The 23158-nt window shown below is 52.2% G+C and overlaps 1 protein-coding gene across 4 annotated transcripts; it reads left to right on the top strand.

Moving 5' to 3' along the window:
* Positions 1 to 955: 955 nt before the first annotated feature.
* GUSB (glucuronidase beta) lies at positions 956 to 22861 on the top strand. 4 transcript variants are annotated; one of them, NM_001133252.1, is given in 12 exon segments: positions 980 to 1236; positions 2855 to 3040; positions 3340 to 3524; positions 3710 to 3852; positions 7019 to 7206; positions 8156 to 8308; positions 8523 to 8701; positions 8786 to 8932; positions 12927 to 13011; positions 15370 to 15546; positions 18806 to 18941; positions 22482 to 22850. In NM_001133252.1, coding segments are annotated over 12 exon segments (1956 nt in total). In that variant the 5' UTR covers positions 980 to 1026; the 3' UTR covers positions 22649 to 22850.
* The last annotated feature ends 297 nt before the right edge of the window (positions 22862 to 23158 follow it).

Consider the following 23158-nt stretch of genomic DNA (forward strand, 5'->3'; position numbering starts at 1 on the left):
CCGTCCCTGTATGAAAGTCCCCTCCATAAACCTATGTCTCCTTTGCTGTCTCCAGATCTCCTCCTCTACCTCTCCCACACTTTACTTCCATACTGGAGTAAAGTGGGGTCCCGCAGGGCACCCTTTCCTTGCAATTTTTTTTTTTTTTTTTTTTTTTTTTTTTTTTTTTTTTGAGACAGAGTCTCCCTGTGTTGCCCAGGCTGGAGTGCAGTGGTGCGATCTCGGCTCACTGCAGCCTTTGCCTCCCAGGTTCAAGCGATTCTCCTACCTCAGCTTCCTGAGTAGCTGGGATTACAGGCACGCACCATCACGCCCCGGTAATTTTTTTTTTTTTTTTTTGGTATTTTTACAAAATAGGGATGGGGTTTCACTATCTGTTGGCCAGGCTGGTGTCGAACTCCTGACCTCAATTGATCTGCCCTCCCCTCGGGTTCCCAAAGTGCACTTGGCCTCTCTCCCTGAATCTTTATGTGCCCGCAACACCAAGAGGAAGCTCTTGGCCCCTGGGTTAAGGTCAGGGCTCCAGAAGCCCAGGGTCAAGGCTATGGCCGCATCCCAAGGACGTGCATCCCTGCAAGAGGCTGCATCAGACAGGCATGGAAGAGGCTCCGCTGGGGTCTCCTTGAATTGCTGCTGGGAAAAGCAAGTGGAGGTGCTCCTTGAAGAAACAGGGGGATCCCACCGCTCTCAGGGGTTCTGTTCTGGCCTGCGGCCCTGGATCGTCCAGCCTGGATCGGGGTGGGGAGCAGACCTCGCCCTTATTGGCTGGGGCTGAGGGTGAGGGTCCCGTTTCCCCAAAGGCCTAGCCTGAGGTTCCAGCCACAAGCCCCACTGGGCAGCGCCCGGCCCCGCCCCTCCAGGCCTGGCACTCATCCTGAACCAAGATGGCGCGGATGGCCTCAGGAGCATCACGACACCGGCGCGTCAGGAGACCCGCCCTACGGGCACCTCCCGCGCTTTTCTTAGCGCCGCAGACGGTGGCCGAGCGGGGGAGCGCGGGAGCGACGGAGCCGGGGACCGGGAAGCATGGCCCGGCGGTCGGCGGTTGCCTGGGCGGCGTTTGGGCCGCTGTTGTGGGGCTGCGCGCTAGGGCTGCAGGGCGGGATGCTGTACCCCCAGGAGAGCCGGTCCCGGGAGCGCAAGGAGCTGGACGGCCTCTGGAGCTTCCGCGCCGACTTTTCTGACAACCGACGCCGGGGCTTCGAGGAGCAGTGGTACCGGCGGCCGCTGCGGGAGGTGCGATCTCGGGGCAGGGCTGGGAGGCGCCCGAAAGCCCGGCGGTGGGAGTAGGGGAGCCCGGGCCCCCCGCAGGCTCCTTCCCCTGGGCGTCTCCGAGCTGGGGGCCCGCAGGAGGTTAAAGGTCAACGGGCTTGTGGGCGCCGGGTTGGGGGACGGGGGAACGGGAGCACCCTGGAGGGCTGGGGCGGATTAGACAGGAGGAGAAAAGGCTCCTGCCGAGCCCTTTCCCGAGGCGAAGGCTGAGTCTGTGCAGTGTCCTTCCTTTCAATATTTATTTTTAATTTTTTTAAATTTTTTTGAGACTGGGTTTGCACCTGTCTCCCAGGCTGGAGCGGAGTGGCGCCATCCTAACTTCTGAGCTCAAGCGATTCTCCCGCCCCAGCCTTGCAATTTAGCTGGTGCCACCACGCCTGCCTAATTAAAAAAAAAAAAAAAAAAAAAAAAAATTATCTGGGCTCGGTGGATCACACCTGTAATCGCAGCACTTTGGGAGGCGAAGGCGGGCGAATCACTTGAGGCCAGGAGTTTGAGACCAGGCTGGCCAACATAACAGGGTGAAACCTTATCTCTACTAAAAATGTAAAAATTAGCCAAGTGTGATGGTTTATGCCTGTAATCCCAGCTACTTGGGAGGCTGAGTCAGGAGAATTGCTTGATCCCGGGAGCAGAGGTTGCAGTGAGCTGAGATCAGGATGCCACTGCACTCCAACTTGGGCGACATAGTGAGACTACATCTCAAAAAAAAAAAAAAAAAAAAAAACAAAAAAACAGACAAAAAAACTTCTTTTTTTTTTTAAAAAAAAAAAAAAAAAAAAAGATGTAGGGTCTCACTATTTACCCAGGGTGGTCTCGAACTCCTGGCCTCAAGCCATCCTCCCACGTTGACCTCCCAAAGCGCTGATTACTGGCATGAGCCACCCACACACTTCTCTGGCCACAGCGGCATGCACTGCACAGAGCTGGGCCCGGGGATTGGGAGGAGGTGACAGTTTAGACGTCCTGAGGTCAGCTCTGCCGAGGCAGGAAGTCCCTTGGTTTTCAAGGTTCAGATAGAGGACAGGACGTGACATCAGGCCGAGGACGCCACCCCTGTTCCCCTCCTGACTTGGATGTGGTCAGCAGAGAAGTGGAACTGGGTGAGGTCTGGGCCGCTTTTGCCTGGTCTACATCCTCTTTTTCTGACTTTGCAGCATTCAGTACAGGAGGGAGAGAGGAGGGGGCTGGGTGCCAGTGTGCGCCCCACTGACAGTGTTCTAAGCAAAGCTCCCCCCATTCCTCCAACCAGCCGTCCTCCCTGTGACAGGCAGTGGCCATCTGCCTCTTAGTCACGGGTCTGAACCTTCTTGCCTCTGGCTGGGATGTGGCCCTGGGTTCGCTCCTGTCTCAGGAGATATTGGGCCCCATCCACTCTGAGGAGGAACTCCTGGCCCCACTGGCCCAGGTTCACAAACCGCCCTGGCAGTTGACCTGTCATCAGCAAGTTATCTGTCTGTTCTGCCAAGAGTCCCCACTATGTGTCAGGGCTTGTGCTAGGCCTGGGGGCACAGCTGTGCAGCACACTGGTCCTGGACCCCTTTGGGGGCCTAGGAGCTGAGCCCGGCTCTTCTCTCCACAGTCAGGCCCCACCCTGGACATGCCAGTTCCCTCCAGCTTCAATGACATCAGCCAGGACTGGCGTCTGCGGCATTTTGTCGGCTGGGTGTGGTACGAACGGGAGGTGATCCTGCCGGAGCGATGGACCCAGGACCTGCACACAAGAGTGGTGCTGAGGATTGGCAGTGCCCACTCCTATGCCATCGTGGTCAGTGTGGTCAGGAGCAGGCAGGGCGGGTGGGTGGGCACAGCTGCTGAACAGCATGGGACCTCCAGCTTTCACCCACAGCATGTCTGCTGTGGTGGGTGGTCCTGCCCTGCCCTGGGGGCTGTGCCCTGTATAGGGGGATAGGTGGCCTGATCTACCCCATTGGGATGTCATTCTTCCCGTCTGGCTGGAAGGCCCCGGAGCCCTATGCTGCAGGTTATGTGAGAGAGTGCCCGATAGCAGAGTCCCTCCTCATGCCCTGACCTGCCGCCCCCTCCCCGTATCTCCTGTGTCTGCAGTGGGTGAATGGGGTCGACACGCTAGAGCATGAGGGGGGCTACCTCCCCTTCGAGGCCGACATCAGCAACCTGGTCCAGGTGGGGCCCCTGCCCTCCCGGCTCCGAATCACTATCGCCATCAACAACACACTCACCCCCACCACCCTGCCACCAGGGACCATCCAGTACATGAACGACACCTCCAAGTGGGTACCATCCTGCTTCCATTGCACACACCCACTTTCCCGCCCCACCCCGTGGTCTTCCTGGTAGGGACCGGGTGGCCTTCACAGAGTGGAGGCCTTGGATCTGGGGAGGCCAGGGAGGCCTGTGAGCTGAGGTCAGTGGACCCAGGGCAAGGGCCCAGCGAACCACAGTCCTCCCATCCTAGGTATCCCAAGGGTTACTTTGTCCAGAACACATATTTTGACTTTTTCAACTACGCGGGACTGCAGCGGTCTGTACTTCTGTACACGACACCCACCACCTACATCGATGACATCACCGTCACCACCGGCGTGGAGCAAGACAGTGGTGAGGGCTTCTGGTAGGATCCTCCCTCAGCGGGGCCCAGGGTCGCTCTATTTGTTCCCTGTTTGGAAAGCTCTCCCAGGAAAAAGGTGCTCCCAGCATCTCTACACCCTCACAGGTTCCCATCCACCTATGAAGCTAAAATCCAACCTGTGTGAGCGGACATGGGCTCCCGAAATCACCTGTGTGGTTGACCTCACTTGGAGAAGCGGGGTCTGGCCTAATGTCACACAGCTCGGGGTGGCAATCCTGTCCCTTCTCTCTGGTGCTGCTCTCACTCCATCTCCCCTTGCTACACATCATGCTCAAGGAACAGGCAGCTTCGGGGGTGCCGGGCATGGTGGCTTGTGCCTGTCATCCAGCACTTTGCAAGGAGGCCCTGGTAGAAGGATCACTTGAGGCCAGTAGTTCAAGAGCAGCCTGGGCAACATAGCGAGGCCATCACTACAGAAAATTAAAAAATTAGCCAACGATGGTGATGTGTGCCAGTAGTCCCAGCTGCTGAGGCAGGAGAATCACTTGAGTCTGGGAGGTCGAGGGTGCAGTGCGCTATGACCACGCCACTGCACTCTGGTCTGGTCAACAGATGGAGACCCTGTCTTTCTTTTTTTTTCTTTTTTTTTTTTTTTGAGCTGGAGTCTCGCTCTGTCGCCAGGCTGGAGTGTGGTGGCGTGATCTTGGCTCACTGCAACCTCTGCCTCCCGGGTTCAAGCGATTCTCCTGCCTCAGCCTCCCGAGTAGCTGGGATTACAGGCACCCGCCACCACGCCCGGCTAATTTTTGTAATTTTTTTTAGTAGAGACAGGGTTTCACTATGTTGGCCTGACTGGTCTTGAACTCCTAACCTCAGGTGATCCACCCTCCTCGGCCTGCCAAAATGCAAGGGTTGCAGGCGTGAGCCACTGTGCCCAGCTGGGATACCCTGTTGTTTTTTTTTTTTTTTGAGATGGAGTCTCGCTCTGTTGTCCAGGCTGGAGTGCGGTGGCGTGCTCTTGGCTCACTGCAACGTCCGCCTCCCCGGTTCAAGCGATTCTCCTGCCTCAGCCTCCTGAGCAGCTGGGATTACAGGCGTGTGCCACCACGTCCAGCTAATTTTTGTATTTTTAGTAGAGATGCGGTTTCACCATGTTAGCCAGGCTGGTTCAACTCCTGACTTCGGGATCCACCCGCTTCAGTCTCCCAAAATGCTGGGATTACAGGAATGAGCCACAGCGCTCGGTCTGTATTTAAGAAAAATTTTTGTTTTAAGTTTTTTTCTTTTTAAAAATATATCTTTTTCAGGGCGGGCGTGGTGGCTCACGCCTGTAATCCCAGCACTTTGGGAGGCCAAGGCGGGGGGATCACGAGGTCAGGAGATCGAGACCATCCTGATTAACACAGTGAAACTCCGTCTCTACTAAAAGTACAAAAAATTAGCCGGGCATGGTGGCAGGGTTCCCAGCCACTCGGGAGGCTGAGGCAGGAGAATGGCGTGAACCTGGGAGGCAGAGCTTGCAGAGAGCCGAGATTGCATCACTGCACTCCAGCCTGGGGGACAGAGCGAGACTCCATGTCAAAAAATAAAAATAAAAATAAAATATATATCTTTTTCTCTTTCTGAGATGAGGCCTTGCACTGTGGCCCAGGCTGGAGTGCAGTGGTGAGATTATTGACAGCTGTTGTGGGGCCGCGGTTCTAAGTTTAAAAGAATTTAGGCTGGGTGTGGTGGCTAATGCCTGTCATCCCAGCACTTTGGGAGTCCAAGATGGGTGGATCGCTTTAGCTGCAAAGTCCAAGACCAGCCTGGGCAACATAGTGAGACCCTATCTGAGAAAAAATAAAAAAATAAATGAATAAAAAAGAATTTAAAAAAGAATCACAAAGCAAAGACAGTGCACCACAGAGCAATTTATTGCCAAGGAAAAGTATTTTGGAAGTTAAGTTTAGAATAGCCTGGGTGCACTGGCTCATGCCTGTAATGCCAGCACTTTTGGAGGCCGAGATGGGTGGATCACTTGAGCTCAGAAGTTCAAACCAGCTTAGCCAACATTAGCTGGACATTGTGGTGTGAGCCTGCAATCCCAGCTACTCAGGAGGTTGAGATGGGAGAATTATTTGAACCCGGGAGGTGGAGGTTGCAGTCAGCTGAGATTGCAACACTGCACTCCAGCCTAGGCGACAGAGCGACACCCCCATCTCAAAAAAAATAGTGAAGTGCAAAATGCACAGTTCACCCTGAGACACACAATTCAGGACAGGCTGCTCGCAAGGATGAGACAGCGCCGATTATTACTGGGGAAACTCCCTTTCTGCGAGTCTTCTATGATGAATTCGTAAGGAGCTGGGAAGAGGTGTTACTGTAAGCTCGTTCTGGGCTGTCCTCTGGTTGCACATGCGTAGTAGCTGTACATGCTTGTTCATACATCACGTGTCTCAGTGCCGTGGTTGGCATGTCCGAAGGACACGGTCACTTCTTGACTACCTACCGTACCTCAGGATCATAGCTCACTGCAGCCCCGAACTCCTGGCTCAAGCAGTCCTCCCACTTCAGCCTCCCAAGTAGCTGGGGCTGCTGGGGCTGCAGGCACGCACCACCACGCCCGGCTGATTGTTTGTATTTTCAGGGAAGAAGTGGTTTCCCTATGTTACCCAGGCTGGTCTTGAACTCCTGGTCTCAAGCGATCCTCCCACCTCAGCCTCCCCAAGTGTTGGGATTACAGGTGTGACCACCGCACCTGGCAAAAAAATCTTTTTTTAAATTAAAAAAAGCACCAGGTGTGGTGGCTCACACCTGTAATCCCAGCACTTTGGGAGGCCAAGGCGGGTGGATCACCTGAGGTCAGGTGTTCAAGACCAGCCTGGCCAATATGGCAAAACCCCATCTCTACTAAAAATATAAAAATTCGCCAAGCATGGTGGTGCACATCTATAATCCCAGGTACTTGGGAGGCTGAGGCAGGAGAATCACCTGAACCCCGGAGGTGCAGGTTGCAGTGAGCCGAGATCATGCCACTGCACTCCATCCTGGGGGACAGAGTGAGACTCCATCTCAAAAAAAAATTAAGAAATTAAATTTAAAAAAAGCAACAGAAACAAATGGCTGCCTGGCAGCGGTGGCTGCAGGGTGCTCCCGTTTGTGTGACTCAGGTCGTGTCCCTCCCTCAGCCCTGGTCTCTCTTGTTTCTTGCAGGGCTGGTGAATTACCAGATCTCTGTCAAGGGCAGTAACCTGTTCGAGTTGGAAGCGCGTCTTTTGGATGCAGAAAACAAAGTCGTGGCGAACGGGACTGGGACCCAGGGCCAGCTGAAGGTGCCGGGTGCCAGCCTCTGGTGGCCATACCTGATGCACGAACGCCCCGCCTATCTGTACTCCTTGGAGGTAATGGTGGTTTGGGACATGCCTAAGGGAGGTCTTTTGCTCCCATCTGGTGACCCTGGCTTCAGCAGGAGCCCAAGAGAGGTGGATGGGCAGGCATGGTCCTCTGAGCTTTCTGATGTTTCTCACCCTTGGTGGGAGGCCCAGTTTTTTTTGTTTGTTTTTTTTTTTTGAGATGGTCTCACTCTGTCACCCAGGCTGGAGTGCAGTGGCCTGATCACAGCTCACTGCAGCCTTGAACTCTCAGCCTGCAGCAATCCTCCTCCCTTGGCCTCCTGCATATCTGGGACTACAGGCACATACCACCATGCCTGGCTAATTAAAGAAAAAATGTTTGTAGGCTGGGCAGAGTGGCTCATGCCTCTAATCTCAGCATTTTGGGAGGCTGAGGTGGGTGGATCAGTTGAGGCCAAGAGTTCAAGACCAGCCTGGCCAACATGGTGAAACCCCATCTCTACTAAAAATTTGAAAATTTGCTGGGCATGGTGGTGAACACCTGTAATTCCAGCCACTTGGGAGGCTGAGGCAGGAGAATTGCTTGAACTCAGGAGGCAGAGGCTGCAGTGAGCTGAGATCACACCACTGCACTCCAGCCTGGGGGACAGATTGAGACTGTCTCAGAGGAAAAAAAAAGTTTTTTTTATAGAGATGGGGTCTCAGTCTGTCGCCAGGCTGGTCTTCAACTCCTGGACTCAAGTGATCCTCCTGCCTTAGCCTCCCAAAGTGTGGGAACTCCAGGCATGAGCCACCTTGTCTGGTCAAAGGGAAGGCCGCGTTTTGAAGGGCAGGTCCCAGGGTCAGCCAGGGAAGGGCAGAGCCTCTGATCGCTGCATCTCTGCTTACAGGCCCAGAGGCGGCTGCTGGGGTGCACGAGGGGCCTTCCTGCCAGAGGGCAGGCCGGATGGGGCTCAGGCTGTCAGGGTGCTCACACCTGGTGCTTTGGCTGTCGTAGGTGCGGCTGACTGCACAGACGTCACTGGGGCCTGTGTCTGACTTCTACTCGCTCCCTGTGGGGATCCGCACTGTGGCTGTCACCGAGAGCCAGTTCCTCATCAATGGGAAGCCTTTCTATTTCCACGGCGTCAACAAGCACGAGGATGCGGACGTGCGTTGGGGCTCCTGGGTCCTCGTGGGGGCTGCTTCTGGTCACCCTCCACTTTCGCCTTCCCTGTGTCCTGCAGTTGAGGGCAGCTCAAGGCAATGAGGCAAATGGCTCCAAATGGAGAGGGGGCTCATGGGGTGGCTCTCCAGAGTCCTGGCTCTCGGAGGAAGTGCAGCTTCGACAGGGACAGGGGTCACTTGGCTCTGCTATCCCCTAGATCCGAGGGAAGGGCTTCGACTGGCCGCTGCTGGTGAAGGACTTCAACCTGCTTCGCTGGCTTGGTGCCAACGCCTTCCGTACCAGCCACTACCCCTACGCGGAGGAAGTGCTGCAGATGTGTGACCGCCATGGGATTGTGGTCATCGATGAGTGTCCCGGCGTGGGCCTGGCGCTGCCGTGAGTCCCCGCCGTGCACCTGCTCCGCCTGCCCAGCCCGGGGGCCTCAGCATGACCCTCTGTCCCTTCCCTCCTGGCCCGCAGGCAGTTCTTCAACAACGTGTCTCTGCATCACCACATGCGGGTGATGGAGGAAGTGGTGCGTAGGGACAAGAACCACCCCGCGGTTGTGATGTGGTCTGTGGCCAATGAGCCTGCATCCCACCTAGAATCTGCCGGCTACTACTTGAAGTGAGTGCTCCCTGCCTGCCCTTGGCTAGACTGGGAAGGAGACCCTGGCGAGTGGCTGGCCTGGGTGGGCGTGTTCTGTTCAAGATCAGCCTCCTGTCCAGCCCAGTGGGAAGGCCGTCCATACCGGGACATTCAGGGGACCAAATACCTACCCACCCAAATTGTGGTTTTCTTTTTTGTTCTTTTTTTTTTCTTTTTTTTAATTTTTGGGATGGAGTGTCACTGTGTCACCCAGGCTGGAGTGCGGTGGGGTGATCTCCGCTCACTACAACCTCTGCCTCCCGGGTTCAGGTGATTCTCCTGCCTCAGTCTCCTGAGTAGCTAGGATTACAGGCACCCATGAACCACTGTGCTGGGCCTGTTTTTTTTTTTTTCGAAATGGGTTCTCACTCTGGTTGCCCAGGTTGGAGTGCAGCGGTGCAGTTTTGGCTCACTGCAGCCTCGACTTCCCAGGCTCAGATGATCCTCCTGTCTCAGCCTCCCAAGTACCTGGGATTCTAGATGTGTGTCATCATGCCCAGCTAATTTTTGTTTGTTTTATTTTTTATTTTTTGGATACGGAGTCGCCCTCTATTGCCCAGGCTGGAGTGCAGGGGCATGATCTCAGCTCACTGCAACCTCTGCCTCCTGAGTTCAAGCAATTCTCCTGCCTCAGCCTCCCGAGTAGCTGGGATTACAGACATGTGCCACCATGCCCAGCTAAGTTTTCCTTTTTTTCTTTTTTTGAGATGGAGTCTCACTCTGCGGCCAGGCTGGAGTGCAGTGGCGCAATGTTGGCTCACTGCAACCTTCACCTCCCAGGTTCAAGTGATTCTCATGCCTCAGCCTCCTGAGTAGTTGGGATTACAGGCACACACCAACACACCCTGCTAATTTTTGTATTTTTAGCAGAGACGGGGTTTTACCATTTTGGCCAGGATGGTCTTGATCTCTTGAACTCGTGATCCGCCTGCCTTGGCCTCCTGAAGTGCTCTGATTATAGGCGTGAGCTACCACGCCAGGCCAACTTTTGCATTTTTCAGTAGAGATGGGGTTTCACTGTGTTGGGCCAGGCTGGTCTTGGACTACTGACCTCAGGAGATCCACTTACCTCAGCCTCCCAGAGTGCTGGGATTACAGGCGTGAGCCACCGTGCCCGGCTAATTAGAGACTGGGTTTCACCATGTTTGCCAGGCTGGCCTGGAACTCCTGGCCTCTAGTGATCCTCCTGCCTCACCTTCCCAAAGTGCTGGGATTACAGGTGTGAACCACCACACCTGGCCCCTTTTTGTCCTTACAATCGTGCAGTTCTAACTCAGCGTTCAGAGTTGGATTTTTCACTTGGGGTAGAGGCAGGAGAGGTGGTAGAAATGCTTCTTGACTCATACAGCACACCCCAATTTCATGCAGTGCTTTGGGCTGAGCCAAGTCTGCAGCAGGCAGAAGGCTCTGAGAAGATGTTGCAGCCTGGGCCAAGGACAATTCAGAGCTCGGGGGCACAGGGGCGTGCTCAGCAGGACTGGATGGACAGGCCCTTTGTTGTAAAGGGGAAGACTACAGGCTTCCAGGAGCAGGTGCCTGACAGAAAGGCTTCTTTGGGAGGTGGCCAGAGGAAATGCCTGTTTTCTGGAGCAGGATTTGGAGGGAGCCACCCAGGCTGGAGAGGTTCAGCCAGGCTGTCACAAGGCTTTGAAGTTTCCCATCTGAGAGCCTGGCTGTGGAAGAGTGTGGGTTTGGAACTTGAGGCTAGGGGGTTCTATTCCGACCTGTGCCAGCCACAGCCTTCGGATGGGCAGAGCAATGATGGGGGAGGGCGTAAAAGAAGAAATGAACTGAGGAAAGAGAAGAGGAAAACAGGCTTCAACAACAGTCTAGGCTGGGTGCGGTGGCTCACGCCTGTAATCTCAGCACTTGGGAGGCCAAGGTGGGTGGATCACCTGAGGTCGGGAGTTGGAGACCAGCCTGGCCACCAGATATTGAAACCCTGTCTCTACTAAAAATAAAAAAATTAGCAGAACACAGAGGTGGGCGTCTGTAATCCCAGCTGCTTGGGAGGCTGAGGCAGGAGAATCGCTTGAACCCAGGAGGTGGAGGTTGCAGGGAGCTGAGATCATGTCATTGCACTCCAGCCTGGGCTACAGAGAGATTTTGTCTCAAAAAAAACGAAAACAAAAATAAACAGTCTGTACTGTGGAGGCCTGGGGCAGGTGCCGGGAGCTCTGAGCACAGATGGGTCCCTCTGTTGGGTTTTTCTTTCCTTCTAAGGGCCATTTCTTCTTATTTATTTATTTACTTTTTTTTGAGAAGGAGTTTTCCTCTTGTTGCCCAGGCTGGAGTGCAATGGCGCAATCTCGGCTCACCGCAACCTCTGCCTCCCAGGTTCAAGTGATGCTCCCGCCTCAGCCTCCCGAGTAGCTGAGATTACAGGCATGCACTACCACACCCGGCTAATTTGTATTTTTAGTAGAGATGGGGTTTCTCCGTGTTGGTCAGGCTGATCTCGAACTCCCAACCTCAGGTTATCTGCCTGCCTCAGCCTCCCAAATATCTGGGACCACAGGTGTGTGCAGCCATGTCAGGCTAAGTTTAAATTTTTTTTTTTTCCCCCAAGATGGAGTCTTGCTCTGTTGCCCAGGCTGGAGAGCACTGGTGCAATTTTGGCTCACTACAACCTCTATCTCCTGGGTTCAAGCAATTCTTCTGCCTCAGCCTCATGAGTAGCTGGAATTACAGGCGCATGCCACCATGCCCAGCTAGGTTTTTTTTGTATGTTTATGTAGAGATAGACTTTTACCATGTTGACCAGGCTGGTGTCAAACTCTTGACCTCATGATCCACCCGCCTCGGCCTCCCAAAATGTTGGGATTACAGGCGTGAGCCACCATGCCCGCCCCTAATTTTTAAATTTGTTGTAGAAACAAGGTCTTGCTATGTTATCCAGGCTGGTCTTGAACTCCTGGTCTCTAGTAAAACTCCTAAAGTGCTGGGATTCTAGGCGTGAGTCCCCTTGCCCAGCACTTGCACCATTTCTCTGTGCAAGCGTCTCCACTCCCACTGCCCAGGACCTGCGGACTTAGATTTGAGTCACTGCTGTGCACCTCACACCTAGCCCCATGCCTACCTCCCAGCCTGCACTCCCTGTTTGCTTGATGCATTAATAAATATCCCTCCCAAATCTGCATCCATCCACCTCCTGTGTTCAAGAGCTGTTTCAGGGAGTCAACCTCATTTTTGCCAGTGTCCAGCCCAGTGACCTCAGCTCTGTGTACCTGGAAGGGTGACGACTACTCTGGGGGGATAGGATTCGGAGATTGGGGGTAGAGTGATGTTAGAGAGCTCGGTCTAGGACTAGAGGATCATATGCCCTTAAATCAAATACATCTCAAGTTAGGGAAGACAGCAGCGGCTCCATGCCTTTGTTTTTTTTCCCCTTTGTTTTTGTTTGTTTGTTTTGAGACAGGGTCTTGCTCTGTGGACCAGGCTGGAGAGCAGTGGCACGATCTTGGTTCACTGCAACCTCCACCTCCCGAGTTCGAGTGATTCTTATGCCTCAGCCTCCCCGAGTAGCTGGGATTACAGACGTGCGCCACCATGCCTGGCTAATTTTTTTTTTTTTTTTTTTCTGTTTTTTTGAGACAGAGTCTTGCTCTGTCACCAGGCTGGAGTGCAGTGGCGCGATCTTGGCCCACTGCAGGCTCCGCCTTCCGGGTTCCCGCCATTCTTCTGCCTCAGCCTCCTGAGTAGCTCAGACTATAGGCGCCGGCCACCACACTCGGCTAATTTTTTGTATTTTTAGTAGAGACGGGGTTTCACCGTGTTAGCCAGGAAGGTATCGATCTCCTGACCTCGTGATCTGCCTGCCTCGGCCTCCCAAAGTGCTGGGATTCCAGGTGTGAGCCATCGTACCTGACCCCGTGTTGTGTTCTGGCGGTGGAAGATGGGACAGAGAGGATGGGAGGGTGTCTGAGCCATTCCTGGACCAACGGAACCTGTTTCTTCTGCCTTTTCTGGACAGGATGGTGATCGCTCACACCAAAGCCTTGGACCCCTCCCGGCCTGTGACCTTTGTGAGCAACTCTAACTATGCAGCAGACAAGGGGGTGAGCCTGGGGGTCCCCACCCCACTTCTCCCTACCTTTGCCTGGGCTTGTCCTGAAGCCTGCTCATGGGAACAGCTGGAAAGAACCATGCACTGCCAGTCTGGGTTTTATTTCATTTTCTTTTTTACTTAAAAAGATAGAGAACGGGGTCTTGCCATGTTGCCCAGGCAGGTCTCCAACTCCTGGGCTCAAGCGATCCTCCTGCCTCGGCCTCCCAAAGGGCTGGGGTTACAGGTGTGGGCTACCACACCCGGCCGCAGCCAGTCTGTTTTCACAGATGGTCTTTGGGTTAATGAGAATTCTCCCCCTGCTTACTCGCCAGGCAGTGTGGCTTTCTCAATCCAAGGAGGCTGGGCATAGGGAGATGGGATTTGTTTGCTCAGTTTGGACTCAGCATTTTTTGCACTTCGATTTAATAGACTCATAAAATGTCAAAGGTTTAAGGGAGCTTAGAGCTCTAGGGGAAGTTTTTATGAAATGCCAGATCTTTGCAGTCTGAGATCCTGATTTAGTAAGTCCAGGGTTGGAACTTGAGTTTTTCTTTTTCTTTTGTAGAGGCAAGGTCTTACTCTGTTGACCTGGTTGGAGTGCAGTGGTGAGATCACAGCTCACTGCAGCCTTGAATTCCTGAGCCCAAGTGATCCTCCTGCCTCAGCCTCCCGAGTAGCTGGGACTCCAGGTTTTCACCACTGTGCCTGGCTCATTTTATATCTTTTTGTAGAGGTGGGATCTCACTGTGTTGCCCAGGCTGGTCTCAAAGTCTTGAGCTCAAGTGATCTCCTGTCTTGGCCTCCCAAAGTGCTGCGATCACAGGCATGAGCCACAGTGCCTGGCTGACATTAGCATTCTTTATTTATTTATTTATTTTGAGATGGAGTCTTGCTCTGTTGCCCAGGCTTCAGTGAAATGGTGCAATGTCAGCTCACTGCAACCTCCTCCTCCCAGGTTCAAGCAATTCTGCCTCGGCCTCCTGAGTAGCTGGGATTACAGGTGCATGCCACCACACCCAGCTAATTTTTGTATTTTTTAGTAGAGATGGAGTTTTGCCATGTTAGCCAGTCTGGTCTCAAACTGCTGATCTCAGGTGATCTGCCTACTTCGGCCTCCCAACATGCTGGGATTACAGGCGTGAGCCACTGCACCCGGCCAGCATTTTTACGAGAAAGAAGTGTGTTCAGGACGCGTTAGAAACTAGCCAGTTGGACACAAAAACCCCTGGTGCTCAACTGTAAGCACCGCTATGCTGAAGCTTGGGGTGGTCCTACTCGGTCTTCTCTGCCCTGGTCCTTGGAGCGACTTTTCCAGGCCATCTTCAGTCCACAGTGCTGCCTTGTGAAAGCTGCCTCAAGATTCTCTGTGACAGCCGGGCATGGTGGCTTACGCCTATCGTCCCAGCACTTTGGGAGGCCGAGGCAGGCGGATTACTTGAGGTCAGGAGTTCAAGACCAGCCCAGCCAACTGGTGAAACTTCGTTTCTACCAAAAATACAAAAAATTAGCCGGGCGTGGTGGCACACGCCTGTAATCCTAGCTACTCGGGAGACTGAGGCATGAGAAGCACCTGATGGTGGGAGGCAGAGGTTGCAGTGAGCTGAGATCGCACCACTAACATTCTAGCCTGGACGACAAAACGAGACTCTGTTTCGAAAACAAAACAAAAAATTTTCTGTGAGAATGACTGCATCGGCCCCTCGAGTGGGAGCACTTCTCCAGGGCAAGGTGAGGGGAAGCCCAGTGATGGGAGTGCTGCCTGGAGAGGAGTCAGTTCCAATGGCGGGGGCCCTGGGCTTTGGCTGAGGACTGCGCCTTGGCAGCTGCTCTGCCTCTCACAGCCCTTCCCAGCTGTGCACGTTGTGAGCATCAGCACGGAGTCACAGGCCTGCCTCCTTTGGGCCACTTTGTGACCATGTTTCCTGCCTATGGAGCAGGGTAATTTCAGGATCTAAATTGGTGCACTTGGATGTTCTCAGTCCCAGGAGGCAGCTGTTCCTGTTCTAGGTGTTTGTTTTTGTTTTTTTTTTTGGTAGAAATGAGGTCTTGCAATATTGCCCAGGCTGGTCTCAAACTCCTGGGATCAAGCGATCCTCCCATCTTGACCTCCCAATGTGCTGGGATTACAGGCATGAGCCACCGTGCCCTGCTATTTTTTTACTACTATTTTTTGTAGAGCTAGGGTCTTGCTGTGTTGCCCAGGCTGGTCTTGAACCCCTGGCCTTAAGCCATCCTCCTGCCTCAGCCTCCCAGAGTGCTGGGATTACATCCCCCCTTACCTTCTCTGCCAGAGGGACCCCCGCAGTGTGTGAACGCTGAGTCATGCTGTCTTCTGGGTGCTGAATGGGCTCTGCTGCTCTGTTCCTAGGCTCCGTATGTGGACGTGATCTGTTTGAACAGCTACTACTCTTGGTATCATGACTACGGGCACCTGGAGTTGATTCAGCTGCAGCTGGCCACCCAGTTTGAGAACTGGTATAAGAAGTATCAGAAGCCCATTATTCAGAGCGAGTATGGAGCGGAAACGATTGCAGGGTTTCACCAGGTAAGCAGTGTTGAGCTTTCTGCTTGTGTGTTGTCTCAGGGCAGAGATGTCACTCGCCTCTTCCAGCCTGCCCTGCGCCCACTGCACTGCTCCCCTCGCTTCAGCTTTGGGCTCTCCTCCCACGGCCCCATCCACGTTCCCTCCCCGCCAGCAGCCAGGCCTGTGCCCCACTCGCTTGGTCCTCAGAGGTGGCCTCCTTACTGGCTTTGTTACCAGACAGCCTCCTATCACCCGTGCCCAAGTGGTCTTCCTAACAAATCCAAATATGTATATGTTTTTGAGACCAGATCTCTCTGTCACCCAGGCTGGAGTGTGGTGGTGCGATCACTGCTCACTGCAGCATTAACCTCCTGGGCTCAAGTGATCCTCCCACCTCAGCCTCTTGAGTAGCTGGGACCATAGGCACATGCCAACACGCCTGGCTAATTTTTTTACTTTTGTAGAGATGGGGTCTTGCCATGTTGCCCAGACTGGTCTTGAACTCCTGGCCTCAAGTGATCTGCCTCCTCCCAAAGTGCTGGGATTACAGGTGTGAGCCTCTGCGCCAGCCACAGATGAAAATTTTGGGAGTCGTGTCATTGGCTCCCCCAGGCCCACAGGACAAAGCCCTAACCTCTGGTCAGGACACTCAGTGTCCTCTGCTCTCTCCTGGGTTTTCATCCCTTCTCCCCTCACTCCCAGCCACTGATCTGTTTCCACTGCCCTCGCTTGCTCTCCTGCTCTTGCTTGAGCTGTTTCTTCTGCCTGGAATGCCCATGTGGGCACCATAATCACCAACTAAAAGATCCTTTTTCTTAATTTTTATTTTTTAGAGATAGGGTCTGCTATGTTATCCAGGCTGGTCTCCAACTCCTGGACTCAATTGATCTTCCTGCCTTGGCTTCCAAAAGTGCTGGAATTACAGGCGTGATCCACTGTGCTAGCCTTTTTTTCTTTTTCTTTTTTTCAGGGTCTTTTTCTGTTGCCTAGGCTGGAGTGCAGTGGTGTCATCATAGCTCACTGCAGCCTTGAACTCCAGGGCTGAAGCAATTCTTCCACCTCAGCCTCCTGAGTAGCTGGGACGACAGGCATGAACCCCCATGTGCAGCCTATTTTTAAATTTTTTGTAAAGATGGAGTCTCACTATCAGGCTGGTCTAGAACTCCTGACCTTATGTGATTGTCCTGCCTCGGACTCCCAAAGTACTGGGAATCCAGGCATGAGACACCATGCCCAGCCTGTCCTCATTTTTTTAATCCATCTCATTTTTTTGTCCTCCTCACCAAAGATATGTTGGTTTGTCTTGTGAGGTTTTTTTTTTTCATGTGGATTCCTGAACCCCATCCAGCCCCTCATTCCCACTCCAGCCAGCTCACACTTGTTTGTCACAGCTCCTGGTTGACACACAGGGAACAGCCACCCACAGTGGCCTGCGCTGTTCTGTTTGCACCCTTAAATTTATCGTGCTTACAGAATGCCACTTCTGCAAACTAGTCAAGTAGGGGAAGTGGCTCTTGGATATGTTCGCTTGCTCATCCTCTTTGAAAAGGTAACCAGCTCTGAATTCTTTTTTTTTTTTTTTTTTGACAGAGTTTTGCTCTTGTCGCCTAGGCTGGAGTGCAGTGGCGTGATCTCGGCTCACTGCAATGTCCACCTCCTTGGTTCAAGCGATTCTCGTGCCTCAGCCTCCCGAGTAGCTGGGATTACAGGCATGTGCCACCACGCCCACCTCATTTTGTATTTTTAGTAGAGATGAGGTTTCACCATGTTGGTCAGGCTGGTCTTGAACTCCTGACCTCAAGTGATCTGCCCTCCTTGGCCTCCCAAAGTGCTGGGATTAGAGGCATGAGCCACCGTGCCAAGCCCCAGCTCTGAATTCTTAAACTCTTGAGAGGGTCTAGGTCAGTGCTGATAGAACCTCCGCAGTGCTGGGCGTGGTGGCTCACACCTGGAATGCTAGCACTTTGAGAGGCCAAGGTCAGAAGGTCTCTTGAGCCCAGGAGTTTGAGACCCGTCTGCGCAACATAGACCCCATCTCTACAAAAAATTTAAAATTAGTTGGGCATGGTTATGAGTGCTTGTAGTCCAAGCTACTTGGGAGGCTGAGGTGGGAGGATTGTTTGAGCCCAGTAGGTCGAGGCTGCATTCAGCTATGATTGCACCACTGTACTCCCTCCCACCTGGGTGACAGAGTGAGACCTTGTTTCAAAAAATAAAAAAAAAAACAAACTCTTGCAATGATGGAAATGTCCTATATTTGCACCGTCTGAAATGGTACACACTAGCTACACATGGCTACTGAGGTCTTGTTATATGACTAGGATAACTGAATTGATTTTGTTTAATTAAAGAAATTTTTTTTTGAGACAGCCTCACTCTGTTGCCCAGGCTGGAGTGCAGTGGCATAATCACAGCTCACTGCTCAACCTCCTGGGCTCAAGCGATCCTCCCTCCTTAGCCCCAAGTAGCTTGAGCTGCAGGCGTGCGCCACCACGCCTGGCTAATATTTTGACTTTTTGTAGAGACTGGGTCTCACTGTGTTGCCTAGACTAGTCTTGAAATCCTGCCTCGACCTCCAAAAGTGCTGGGATTACAGACCTGAGGTACCATGCCCAGCCCGGTTTGGTTGAGTTTCATTTAATTTAATTTATATATATATGTATTTATGTTTATTAGAGAGAGGGTCTCACTGTGTCACCCAAGCTGGAGTGCAGTGGTGTGAACACAGCTCACTGTCGCTTTGATCTCTGGGGCTCAAGCAGCCCTCCAACCTCAGCCTCCCAAGTAGCTGGGACCACAGATGTGTGCCACTAGGCTTGGCTAATTTTTGTACTTTTAGTAGAGATGGGGTCTTGCTATGTTGCCCAGGCTGGGCTTGAACACCTGGGCTCAAGCAGTCCTCCCACCTTAGCCTCTCAAATTGCTGGGATGACAGACATGAGCCACTGCACCTGACCGAAAGACACATTTTTACCTGTAGTATAGTTTAGCCTTAAGACTGTATCAGTAGATAGAGGTGGAAAAGTAATGTGAAACAAATATCAAATTACGTTTATAAATCAGTTGCTCATTAAGGTTGGTTTTCTTTTAAACCTCCTTTTTTATTCTGGATTATATCATTTCTTGGCTGTCTTTACCCCAGCATCAGTGAGTCCTGCAGTCACTATAGCCCCCTGCGAGGACAGATATTTTGATCACCATCAAGTGGATCTTTATTTTTATCTAACATTTACAATTCTGCCAGTTCTGACTCTTACATTCTCTTTGCCTTGAATCCCAGGATCCACCTCTGATGTTCACTGAAGAGTACCAGAAAAGTCTGCTAGAGCAGTACCATCTGGGTCTGGATCAAAAACGCAGAAAATACGTGGTTGGAGAGCTCATTTGGAATTTTGCCGATTTCATGACTGAACAGTGTAAGTGGCAGTTTGGCTCATGGGATAATGTACCCGTCCTTATTTTTTCAGGTTGCCTTTCCAGTTCTGGCCATTTCGATTGTAAGAATATTGGAAACAAAGTGGGGAAGCTGGTTTCATCCATGTAGGTTGCGTTGAGAATTTTCTAGGAAAAGTAAGTTGTGTTTAGGAAGCAGGAAAGCAATCAGGCCCCCGCCTCCCAAATACGGTCAAAAAGCGAACAGGAGAGTCAGTGACTACAGTGAAACGGAAATGGCTGGCTTGCCTTTTCCGTGTCTATTTTGTAGCCAAGGAGGAAGGAAAAACGGGTCCTCCTCATGGATTTCTTTTGGAATAAACTATTATTCCATAGAAGGGTACAAAGCCTGACAAGCTTAAGGTATTTCAGTCTGTTGTATATTACTTGCGAAAAGCAGGCTCACCAAATACAGGTGAGTTTCAATGCTTTTTTTTTTTTTGAGACAGAGTCTCGCTCTGTCGCCCAGGCTGGAGTGCAGTGGCATGATCTCGACTCACTGCAGGCTCTGCCTCCTGGGTTCACGCCATTCTCCTGCCTCAGCCTCCCAAGTAGCTGGGACTACAGGTGCCCGCCACCACGCCCGTCTAATTTTTTGTATTTTTAGTAGAGATGGGGTTTCACCGTGTTAGCCAGGATGGTCTTGATCTCCTGACCTCGTGATCCGCCCGCCTCAGCCTCCCAAAGTGCTGGGATTACAGGCGTGAGCCACCGTGCCCAGCCACAACGCATCTTGAATTTGGCAGCATTTAAGTCTTCAGGCCGGGCATGGTGGCTCACTCCTGTAATCCCAGCACTTTGGGAGGCCAGGGTGGATTACTTGAGGCCAGGAGTTCAAGACCAGCCTGTTCAGCATAGCAAGACCCCATCTCTACAAAAAATAAACAGATTAGCTAGGTGTGGTGGTGTGTGCCTGTAGTCCCAGCTGCTTCGGAGGCCGAGGCAGGCGGATAACCTGAGCACAGGAGTTGGAGGCTGCAGTGAACTATGATTGCACCACTGCACGAGAGCCTGGACAACAGAGTGAGACTTGTCTTTAAAACACAAGATTGGTCTTCAAAGAGAATAACAGCTGCGTTCTCATGTGAGGATGAATGAGGGGCTGCCAAGTTCGCAGTGAATGTGTCCCATTTCTTCTTAGTTTGTGGACTTAACCATAAACTGAAGATAGCAGTTTGGTGGGTTGGAGAAGTATATGGTAATGGTGGGAATTATAATACATTACTCATAGGGGAAGACAGGCCTTTGGAAGGTAAAGCTTAAAAGTGAGAATGGAATACGGATGAATGAATGAACAAGATGAGGTGAGAAGGAAGAGGTAAAGGGAAAAGGAGAACAGAAAGCTCTCCTCTGCATGGCACCTGTGATAAATGGTTTCTGGGGACATCCCTGATGGCAGTTTTGTGGAGAGGCGCGAGGCTTTATGTGGTAAGAAATGAGCTGCAGGCTGGGCGCGGTGCCTCACGCCTGTGATGGCAGCACTTTGGGAGGCCAAGGCGGACAGATCACCTGAGGTCAGGAGTTTGAGATCAGCGTGGCCAACATGGAGAAACCCCGTCTCTACTAAAAATACAAAATTAGCCGGGCGTGGTAGCGCATGCCTGTAATGCCAGTCACTTGGGAGACTGAGGCATGAGAATCGGTTGAACCTGGGAGATGGAGGTTGCAATGAGCTAAGATCACACCACTGTACTCCAGCTTGGGCGATAGAGTGAGACTCTTTTTTTTTTTTTTGAGACAGTTTTGCTCGTTTCCCAGGCTGGAGTGCAGTGGTGCTATCTCAGCCTACTGCAACCTCTACCTCCCAGGTTCAAGCAGTTCTCCTGCCTCAGCCTCCTGATTAACTGGGATTACAGGCATGCACCACCACACCCGGCTAATTTTGTATTTTTAGTAGAGACGGAGTTTCTCCATGTTGGTCAGGCTGGGCTTGAACTACCGACCTCAGGTGATCTGCACATCTAGGCCTCCCAAAGTGCTGGGATTACAGGCGTGAGCCACCATGGCCAGCTGAGACTCGGTCTTAAAAAGAAAAAAGAAATGAGCTGCATCACGTTGGGCAAGTCACCTAAGCTTTTCATAAGCCTGTCCAGGGGGGATAATGCCATCTCCTTGTGGGTGTTGTAAGGGCTGCATTTGATGAAGTACTTGGCGGTGCCTGTGTTCACTTATGGAAGAAAGAGTCTTGAACTTTTTGGTGGGGAAGGCCTCCTTTCCATTTAACATTTCCATTTAGTGGTGGTCTTACTGGGGACAGAGAAAGTCCTAAAAGCACAGCCCTGACAGGTCGTTGCCAGCTGTGCTCCTCACCAGGCTCAGCTCAGGGCTAATGACCACTGGTGGTGGGTGCTGCAAAGCTGGACGTCAGCCCCGGTGGACTTTGAACTCCATGAGTAGGTCCCATGCAGGGACCTGTGGCTGGTCAGGACCCTGGCTCCCACTAGGCGCTATCTCTTCGAACAGGCGGGTAACTGTCCCAGATACCCCCAGCCCTCTGCCTACCCAGTTACCAGACAGCTGGGTACCCAGCATGTAAACCTTAGTTTGTAAGTAAAAGATCAACTTTTAGTGCTTTTTTTTTTTTTGGAGATGGAGTCTCACTCTGTCGCCCAGGCTGGAGTACAGTGGCACGATCTCAGCTCACTGCAACCTCTGCCTCCTGGGTTCAAGCGATTCTTGTGCCCCAGCCTCCTGAGTAGCTGGGACCACAGGCACCCACCACCATGCCTGGATAATTTTTGTACTTTTAGTAGAGATGATGTTTCACCATATTGTCCAGGCTGATCTTGAACTCCTGACCTTGTGATCCGCCTGCTTTGGCCTCCCAAAGTGCTAGGATTACAGGCATGAGCCAATGTGCCCGGCCAGTTTTTGCATTTTTAATAGAGATGGGGTTTCCTCATGTTGGCCAGGCTGATCTTGAACTCCTGACCTCAGGTGATTCACCTGCCTCAGCCTCCTAAAGCACTGGGATTACAGGTGTCGGCCACCACACCTGGCCACTGTTTTGGGTTTTTCCCCTAAGAGACTAGAATACTAGAAATTAACACACCAGAGAACCTGGGTGTTTGGGCAGAGCAGTGGTATTTAAATATTTCAACCCATAAATTGTCACTTCAGAGCAAGCATCCTGAAACTGTAAGAGGACATTTGGCTGAGCGTGGTGGCTTGTGCTTATAATCCCAGCACTTTAGGGAGGCCGAGGAGGGCAGATTGCTTGAGCCCAGTAGTTTGAGACCAGCCTAGACAACATGAGAGCTTATCTTTACTAAAAAATAAAAATAAAAAATTACCGGGCATGGTGGTGCTGGAGAGGCTGAGGCAGGAGGATCCCCTGAGCCCAGGAGGTTGAGGCTGCAGTGAGCTATGATTATGTCACCGCATTCCAGCCTGGGCAACAGGGAGAAAAAAGAAAAAAAAGACATTTCTATTTAGTGCCTACCTTGGCTCCAGACTGGTTCTAACTTGACCCATCAGAAGTCATCTGAATCGCTTTGTGTCTTTTTTTTTTTTTTTTTTTTTAGCACTGACGAGAGTGCTGGGGAATAAAAAGGGGATCTTCACTCGACAGAGACAACCAAAAAGTGCAGCGTTCCTTTTGCGAGAGAGATACTGGAAGATTGCCAATGAAACCAGGTATCCCCACTCAGTAGCCAAGTCACAATGTTTGGAAAACAGCCCGTTTACTTGAGCAAGACTGACACCACCTGCGCGTCCCTTACTCCCCGAGTCAGGGCAGCTTCCACAGCAGCAGAACAAGTGCCTCCTGGACTGTTCACGGCAGACCAGAACGTTTCTGGCCTGGGTTTTGTGGTCATCTGTGCTAGCAGGGAACACTAAAGGTGGAAATAAAAGATTTTCTAGTACGGAAATAAAGAGTTGGCATGAAAGTGGCTACTGAAAAGCATCTGAAATCATTTCTGTGCGTCGCGCTGTTTTCAGAGCCTTAACTGTGTGTGGACTTTTGAGAAACTGCTGCTCCAACACCCCCACCACGTTCAGAGCAGCTGGTTCCCGAGGGCGTCTGCAGGAATAGCCCCATGCTCCTAGGGCCACCATGTTTGTGCAGCACACGGGGCCAGCCTGGACAGGGAGTGAGGACAAGACTTTCACAGCTGCTGCTCGACTCCTCGGATGAGCTAAAGTCCCACATGTACCAACAAACTCATAGAAATGCTGTCGTTGCAGCACTTAACAGGGT

The sequence above is a fragment of the Pongo abelii genome, chromosome 6 (genome assembly GCF_028885655.2).
Source record: "Pongo abelii isolate AG06213 chromosome 6, NHGRI_mPonAbe1-v2.0_pri, whole genome shotgun sequence".
Lineage (NCBI taxonomy): Eukaryota > Metazoa > Chordata > Mammalia > Primates > Hominidae > Pongo > Pongo abelii.